Source organism: Saimiri boliviensis, chromosome 12 (genome assembly GCF_048565385.1).
Source record: "Saimiri boliviensis isolate mSaiBol1 chromosome 12, mSaiBol1.pri, whole genome shotgun sequence".
NCBI classification, from domain to species: Eukaryota; Metazoa; Chordata; class Mammalia; order Primates; family Cebidae; genus Saimiri; species Saimiri boliviensis.
In genome coordinates, this window is record NC_133460.1 from 38560924 (window position 1) to 38570094 (window position 9171).

General features: G+C 37.6%; 1 protein-coding gene across 3 annotated transcripts in view; it reads left to right on the forward strand.

Moving 5' to 3' along the window:
* BICC1 (BicC family RNA binding protein 1) overlaps positions 1-5801 on the forward strand; it is a 313489-nt gene extending 307688 nt beyond the window's left edge. For 2 of the 3 annotated variants that reach the window (XM_010339344.3, XM_003928706.4), the window contains exon 21: positions 3158-5801. In XM_010339344.3, the coding sequence (XP_010337646.2) occupies positions 3158-3288 (131 nt within the window). In that variant the 3' untranslated portion in view covers positions 3289-5801. The remainder of the gene's footprint in view (positions 1-3157) is intronic. The other variant, XM_039478423.2, reaches the window with a different exon arrangement.
* The last annotated feature ends 3370 nt before the right edge of the window (positions 5802-9171 follow it).

A 9171-nucleotide genomic window follows, 5' to 3' on the forward strand; every position in this document is an offset into this window, starting at 1 on the left:
CTGAACCCAGGAGGCAGAGGTTGCGGTGAGCCGAGATCATGCCATTGCACTCCAGCCTGGGTAACGAGAGTGACACTCTGTCTCAAAAAAAAAAAAAAAAAATTAAGATGTCTCAGGAATGCATGAAATATATACAGATACTAGTCTATCATTTATTATCATACAGTATACACATTTATTATAATATGTTAAAACTTACCGAAACCTCACAGACCATATATGGCACCATTGGCAGCAGAGAGAAATGTAAACAAACAAAAAGCCATTTTAAATCATAACTGCATAAAATTAACTGTTACATATATATAGTACTACTGTAATAATTTCATAGCCACCTTCTATTGCTATTGCGTTGAGCTCAGGTATTGCAAGTATCTGCTTAAAGCACGGTACAATACTAACATTCTCCATGTGAGCAATTAATCTCTCCAGTAAGTTGTATCTAACAGTTACAAGTGATCTCTCAGTTCTTGGACGTTTTTCATTGTATTTAGTACAATACCACAGACGTTGAATTACACCATAGGACCCACATAAAGTGCCACTCACTAGTTCTCAGAAGCAGAGACAAATTATGACATCATCAGAAAAAGCTGAATTTCTTGATATGTACCACAGATTGAGGTGTGTAGCTGCATTGGCCCACCACGTCACGATGAATGAATACAGCATAATGACTATTTTTTAAAAGAAAGGAAAAGAAAAGGAAATTTGAGAAGCCATTGCTGCAGCTACACCAGCAGGTACAAAAGCCTTGCCCTTTTTGCAAAATACCTTTTTATCTTGCATTGAAAATGGAGCTTTTAGAGTGGGTGCAGGATTGTTATAAAAAAGCATACGTATTGACTCCATGAGTCAAAAAATAGCAGTCACTATATGACAACTTAAAGCAAAAATAAGGTGAAGGATATAAAGCTAGAGAAATTAATGACAGCAAAAGATGGTATGATAATTGTAGAAAGAGGTTTGGCTTAACAAATATGAAGATAACAGGAGAAGGAGCTTTTGTCAACCAAGAGGCAGCAGATGAGTTCCCAGATATAGAAAAGAAAATCACTGAGGAGAAAGACTGTACACCTGAACAGGTTTTTAATGCAGATGAAAGTGCGCTATTCTGGAAAAAAAAAATGCCACAAAGGACCTTTATTAGTACAGAAAACAAACGAACACCCGAATTTCAGTCAGGAAGGGGTAGGCGGACTGCAGTTTTGTACAAATGCAGTCATGTTTATGATCAGGACTGCCTTATCTATAAAGCTGCCCACTCTCAAGCCTTGAGGGGAGAAGATGAATACCAGCTTCCAGTCTTTTGGTTGTAGCACAAGAAGGCATGGATAACAAGAATGCTTTTTCTAGACTGGCCCCATTGATACTTTTTCCCTGAATTCAGGACATAACTTGCCAGTAAAAGACTGGCATTTTAAGTTTTTTTTTTTTTTTTTTTTTTTTTTTTTTTTTTTTTTGAGATTGGATAATGCCCCTGGCCATGGAAAACCCTGTGCATTTAACATCAGAGTCGCCAGAGTAGTTTACTTGTCTCCAAACACAGGGTCTCTAATCCAGTTTCCAGATCAGGAGGTCATAAGGACCTTTGAGGATTGTTACACATGGTACTCTATGGAAAGGATTGCCAAGGTTATAGAAGAGAACCCCAATAGAGAAAACATGAAAAGCTGGAAGCATTACACCATTGAAGATGTCATTGTTGTTATAGAAAAGGCTGTGAAAGCCATCAGGCCTGAAACAATGAATTTCTGCTAGAAAAAACTGTCCAGATGTTGTGTATGACTTCACAGGATTTACCATAGAGCCAATCGAGAAAATCATGAAAGAGATTGTGGATGTGGCAAAAAAATAAAAAAGGTAAGGGTGAAGGATTTCAAGATCAGATCTCGGGGAAATTCCAGAGCTAATAGACAACACACCAGAGGAATGAACAGAGATGATTTGATGGAGATGAGCGCTTCTGAACCAGTGCCAGATGAGGAGGAAGACGTAGAAGCAACAGTGCCAGAAAACAGCTGACGTTGAACAGTCTGGCAGAAGCGGTCCGATTATTCAAGACTGCTTCTGATTTTTTATGACATGGATTCTTCTATAATACAGGCACTGAAAACAGTGGAAGAACGACTAGTACCACATAGAAACATTTTTAAAGAAATGAAAAAAGCAAAAATGGCAGGCAGAAATTATGATGTATTTTTGGAAGGTCCAAGTGTGCCTGCCTTCTTTTTCTCTCACCACTACCTCTTGAGCCTTTGCTATCCCTGACACAGCAAGACCAACCCCTTCTCTTCCTCCTGCTCCTCCTTAACCTACTCAATGTAAAGATGACAAGGATGAAGACTTTATGATTATTCACTTGCACTTACTGAACAGTAAATAGATTTTCTCTTCCTAATGATTCTCTTGGTATTTATCTTGCTTAGTTTATTGTAAGCATGCAATATCAAATACATATAACATACAAAACGTGTTAACTTACTGGTAATGCTTCTGGTCAACAGGCTATTAATGTTTTGGGGGAGTCAAAGTTATACATGGATTTTTGACTGCATGGCGCAAGAGGGGGTTGGCACCTCAGCCCCTGCATTATTCAAGGGTCAGCTGGACTTCAGGGTGCTCCTCCAATATCCTTGCTTAGGTGCAGGTCTTCTTTTCATATCTGACTTTAATAACTAAATGATTGCCGTGTTTGACATGGATGCGTTCAATAGCTTTAACAATTTTCCGTGCCATCAGTAATATGTCTTCTCATGTGCCTTTCACCAGCTTTGATTGTTCTCCTTGCCTCTGAAATGACTTTGGAGTAGGTCAAACTGTTTAATTTGGTTAGAGAGTTCTGAGAATGATATATCCTCCAATATAGTTTACAAACTATAATAGAAACTATTTGCTGTCTGGAGTTTACAAATTGCAATAAAAACTATTTGCTGGCCTTAGTTCTCTAGACTATCAATATGCTGCCTTTAATATCATACTTTCTAGTGTTTCAGAAATGCTTTGACCATCAACTGAAAGTTTTCCTTTTGCTACCAGACTTGACTTTCCTCAAAAAACCTGCCACGTCACCATTTTCTGAGCTCTAGTACGATGTCCTTCCTGTATATACATAGAACTACTCGAGCTCCTAACAATTCTCTCTTTCTCTCTCTAGAACTAAATAAAAACCGAAGAAAGCTTTTTGAATCGCCAAATGCACGCACCTCTTTCCTGGAAGGTGGAGCAAGTGGAAGGCTACCACGTCAGTATCACTCAGACATTGCTAGTGTCAGTGGCCGCTGGTAGCAGTGCCCTCTCGGCACATGCCCGCCAACTAACTGCAAAGGTGGACACAGGAGATTTGTGAACAGCCTTGATAGCACACCGTCCTCAGAACTCTGGGTGTCTGGTATCAGGACCAAAGCATCTTAATTCACACCTGTACTTTATGGCAAAAAGGAAAAAAAGAAGATGTTCTTATGATGTCACACAAAACGCCAAATGTGGATTACATTTTTAAAATGGCAGTTGGAAAGAATTTGCAATATGAGGATAGGGCTTCATTTCCCGTTTTTATTTACCTATATAACATGCACTGATTTTTTTTTTTTTTTTTTTTTTTTTTACTTAAAATGAAGAATGAATTGACATCTGGGATGCCAGAAAACTTAGAAGTTATTTTGTTTGCTTGTTGCGTTTTGGTATTTGGGGATTTTTAAAAAAATAATCAAAGTGGAATTTTCTGGTACTGCTTTAAAATAATTATTGCGGTCTTTCAGCACTTTACACGTTCTAATTTCTTGTCCTGTGGAAATTCTCGCTGTCTCCATCTCTCTCTCCCATTTTTGTGTCACTGAATATGTTGGTACAGATCAGATTTAGTCACATTTTTCTGACTACATCAAACTTTCATTTGAAGTGGTACTGGATCTTAGTTTCTGTGCAGAGTATTCTGTGACTTTGGGAAATATAAGTGAGTCCACTTTGCTTCTGGACCAATTCTGTTTCACGTATGTTAGCATCCTAGAAACACAGCAATGGACCTAGTTCATGGTAATAGGTGCAAAGAAAGACCAAATGGACTTTGCAGTATTAACCCTTTACAGTCGTCATATTTAGCTGCTGCCTGTAATGCTAAAATGATTTTAATGGTTGTCTGGAGGCAAAGGGCTGTTTTTTAGTATATTGCCACTAAAGGACATTTATTTATATCAAACTTTTATTTTTAGATATTATAAGCATACAGTACATAATTGATGAAATTGATATTTACTAGAGATTTATGGTAGAGAATGGACGACATTCAATAACTGGAGCCCTAGATTGTCACTTTATTTAAAAAGACAAATAATCATCTGACAAGACAGCACTGTTGCCATTATGAGGAGAAATAGATTACAATCCTTATCATGTACATGTTAGCTATGTTCCGTATGGCCACAGGACTTTCCTAAAACCCTGTCTGTCTGTTTGAAGTAGACGTTTGTTTGTTGAGAATGAACAGGCTTGAGTCTCCAGGGTGGCAGTTTATAAAGATAAGTAAGTTCTGAAAGAAAAAGATATTTTTTAAGTGGCTAGATTCATTATTACAATCTTATACTGTGAAAGTCCAAAAAATCAGGCAACATTATTTCCTGGGTCTTTTCAGAGATCTTACAGATTTATGAAGTGTTTTTAATCCATGAAGAAAATCACTAAAGTGCCTTTCTTTCTTCAAAGCAATATTATTTCCAAGTATATTAATTTGTTAGAAAACTTTCCCATGGGAAATGTTGTCAAGTTACCTGTACTGTAAAAAGTTATGTTCAGTAGTCCAGATTTTCTACATGGACATAAACCACTCTCACGTGCTCAGAAGGCATTAGATAAGCATATACAAGAGTTGGGTACTTTTATACAAACACGGGATTAGAAATACTTGGCTGACATTTTTCATTGCTGAATCACACCATTAAAGAACAAGAACTGAAGAGGCATTTTGCACACAGAAAAAAATTTCACTTTAAAAAATGGTATTGGTTACTTTGAAGGCATAGATAATAGGCATGTCATAAAATTATCAATTATAACTGGCACTGAGGGCCTGCCCTTTTTAAACTAAACTAAGCCTTATCTGCTTAAGGATGTTGAACAAAATCACTCCCTTTAGTCATCCTGTGCATATGTGTACAAATGGTCTTGTGGATCATGTGATGAACATCCATCTTATTTGATTGTATTAATGCATCATAACATTTAGTACAGGTTAGCAATTCCAGATTTGTGTCCTGTTCAACAACTCAGGACTCTAAATGTTGTTAGGTCTTTAGTTAAGACCTTCCCAGCTAATAATCATTTGGAGCTCTTTTCCCAGCTCTATACCATGCATTTGCAACAGGAGGAAGATGGAATGAATATGCAGTATTAAGTTGATGTAGCTTTTATGAACAGTGCTTTGATATGCCAAAGGGAAAACTGTCCCACTTAAATTAGATTAAATACAGTGGCTAAAATTAAAAACACTGGAAATTATTTCTCTCACTTTCTCTTGATGCAATGAAGGGACTATGACACTACAGTATACAGAGTTGTTATATGATGCACAAAATATTGATGATTTGAATAAATGTTAACTTTTAATCAATCTGCGCCTTAATAATGACTGACTGGTTATCTGTAAATATAGAACAGATACAGATTGTATTTTTGTGTGGGTATTTGTCCTTTTAGTGATTTTTTTCCAAAAATAAGAGATGGAATTAACATTGAAAATGGAAATTTTTTTCTAACCGAATCAATTGTTACATGAAAAATAAATTTATATAACCCCTTTGTATTGCTCTTGCGAGATGAAATTGTCTTTTTTTTTTTAAAGAAGAATCTTTACACATAAATTCAATGCCTTTGTTTTCTAAGAATTTTTTTTTTTTTGGCTATTTTCAGCAAAGTTGAAAGATGTTTCTGCATTAGAATTGAATATGCATTCTGTGGCCTCCTGTTTTGTTTTGCACTGACATTCCTCATTTTCAACCAGAAACTAAAGCACTTTATTTTAGTCAGTGAATCCAGGACCAGTCATCAATCATTGTTTCTTTGGCCACCCATAGGTACATACAAAAGAGTAACATTATAGAACAGGTTTTATTCTTCTTTCTTTTATAAAGACTCAGGTATATGAGCGCTTTGACAACCCCATCCATCAGCAAAGACTGAAGTGATGCTGGGCTTTTTGATCCAGGTACCCCTTTCAGAGACTGCCATTGTGTTATCTCTGTGTGTTTACCATTCCCTGTGTTGAGATGCTCACTGAACTGATATTATCTTACTTCTGAGATTTTGCTAAACCTTAAAGAAAACCTGGCCTCCTCACATTATGCCCCCAGGAATATTTCCACTTGAATTATCTATGCTAGTGGTTGGTTCTTAAACATTGTTTCTAGAACAGAAATTCTTTTGGTAGTTGAAATCTTACCTGTGACCCAATATTAAATTATCAATTTATTTACTTATTTGGTTCATTATATACATATTAATGACACATAAATATTTAGTAAGTGTCAGGCCCTGGTCTAGGAACACTAGTGAATAAAACAACCCTTTGCCCTCCTTGAACCTGAATTCTAAATGGAGAAAGGTGGCACTAAAGAGGGAGAGGTTGGAGGATAGAACATCCCCACCCTTCATATGGGCCTCCATGTGTTTAGCACACTCCAAGGGGACTCTAGGGAGCTCTCTAGAAATCCATTTTTAACAAAGCTGTTAAAAGTGGCTGGGCACAGCGGCTCATTCCTGAAATTCTAGCACTTTGGAAGGCTGAGGCAGGAGGATCACATGAGGTCAGGAGTTCAAGACCAGCCTAGCCAACATGGTAAAATCCCATCTCTACTAAAAATACAAAAATGAGCCAAGTATGGTGGTGTACTCCTGTAGTCCCAGCTAGTTGGGAGGCTGAGGCAGTGAGCTGAGATCACAGTAATTGCACTCTCTACTTTGGGAGAAGAGTGAGACTCTGCAAAAAAAAAAAAAAAAAAAAAAAAAAAAAAAAAAAAAAAAAAATCCCGTTAGCAGTACCTACCATATTGAAACAAGCCTGTGCTTTCAAATCCAAAATATTCCTTCCTCCCATTCCCCCTCCCTAGGTTTCACAGGTTTAAGCACATTCTGAAAAGGGTTGTGTGGCCCAAAGTGTTATGTGCCACTGATTTATAGCTACACCCTCTGATGATAATGGTGGGGGACCCATTGCTTCTTAGACTTGACTCCTGGTGACTGCAGTCTTTAGAAATCAAGTTTGCCTTAAAAGAACATGATTTTTGTTACCACCAAGAATACTCCAAGAATGCATTAATACTTGGAAGTTAATTTCAAATGTAGACCTCCCGTAAGACAATAGTGGAATAAACAGTCTCTTTAGATGACTGTTTCCAAGGGAACTTCACTCTGTTAGCTATATAAATCCTGGTATATACTGTTAAATTGGCTCAGAATTTATGGCTTACTTAGTAAATTTTGTGAATTCAAATGTATTTTGAAGTGCATTTAATTTTGATAATCTGATATTTAGTCAATATATTAAATATTCCAGTCATCACCAGAGGCCATGATTCTCCCCAGGTAAGTCAGCTTCCTTTCTTGTTTTCAAACAGCCTTTTGGATAACTTTCAGGTCATCTGGCTTAGAGGTGAAGAGGTTGGACTTTGTTGTTTGACAGACATGCATTTAGATCTTGTCTGTCGACTTTAGGAAAATTTCTGTGCCCTCCTCTGTGAAATGGAGATAATATTTACCTCTGAGAATAGTTGAAAGGATAAAGAGAAGCTGTGTGTAAGTTTTTCTGTACAGTACAGGGCACAGAATGAACAGTGCATTAATAGCAGCTACTATTATGATTAACGGAATTTTCCTTTGACTGCATGGGCGTTTTCTTTGCCCATCAGGGATCTTCACTATGTTCATCATTCTGTGTATCAGAAGGAGGAAGCCCATTTCCTGTGCCTGAAGGTCAGAACTATAAACTCCAATCTCAGGGACCCACCTACAAATAAGGTTGAAGTCGGAACACTCTCCTGAAGGTCAGGGTCAGATTTCTGTATCTCATTTGGTTGCTTTTTAAGTTCTTTTAAGTTTCTCATTCACCAGAGTATTAAAAACTGGGCTCTCCATATGGGTGGAGAGTGTGAGTAGCCAATTCTAACGGTCTATACTTTGTACCTAATGGTCCTATTCCCCGAGAGTTCTTATTACTCTAAATGGTATTCACTCCCTGTTACCCACAAGGTCATCTCCATTCTAGCCCTGGTTGCTCAATTTCTGTCACTTTGATTTCTCTCTGCCTACCAATACCACAGGATCTAATACAAATTCCCTTTGTGTGTGTATAATGAGCTTGGCTTTTCTTTTGAAAGGAGCCATTTGCCTGTATTTGTGCTGCTCAGTTGTTTTCCGCTTTAAGAAGTGAACAGAGTTAGATAATATTTGACCGTTCCTACAGACATGGCCAGGACACTTCAAAAACACTTCATCAAGGGATTTCACATTTTTGTTGCTTTTTAAAATACTTTGACTCACTCCAAAAGGAGGCAAGTGGAGCTTGAAGTTCCCTTTCTCAAGGGTTCGGCATGAATGTGTTTGGAACAGATTTTGGGAATTGGAGTCTGAATCTGATTTAGGAGGCAGAGTTTCAGTGTGGGAACCAGAACCTTTAGGAAAAAATTACAGTAAATGAAATGTTTCAACTTAATAGGATGTTTGGATGAGTTACAAGAGGAAAAAAAGAGTAGTTCAATAATTGGGTGTGTGTGGCCCTTTTTTTCCAGGCCAGAGAAAACAAATGACTCTGAACTGTCTTCAGAGTGCTTAATCCCTAATAGGCTGTGGGAATTCAACATTAAAACACGTTAGCAAAACAGCTAGAAAACAATTTATGTTCAAACAAAATTTTCACCCAGGCACAATTGACTCTTTGTCCAAATTGCTGATACAATTTGACTCAAAGTTGCTATGGATATAACTTTCCAGTTTTGTAAGTTTGGTGATGTGGGTGCATGATATTTCCTTATTTTCTCCCCTCTAATAGAATCATAGTCTGATATCACAACCAGGCTTGGAGTGGTGGCTCATGCCTGTCATCTTGGCACTTTGGGAGGCTAAGGCAGGAGGCTCACTAGGAGTTCAAGACTAGCCTGTACAACGTAGGGAGACCTCACCTCT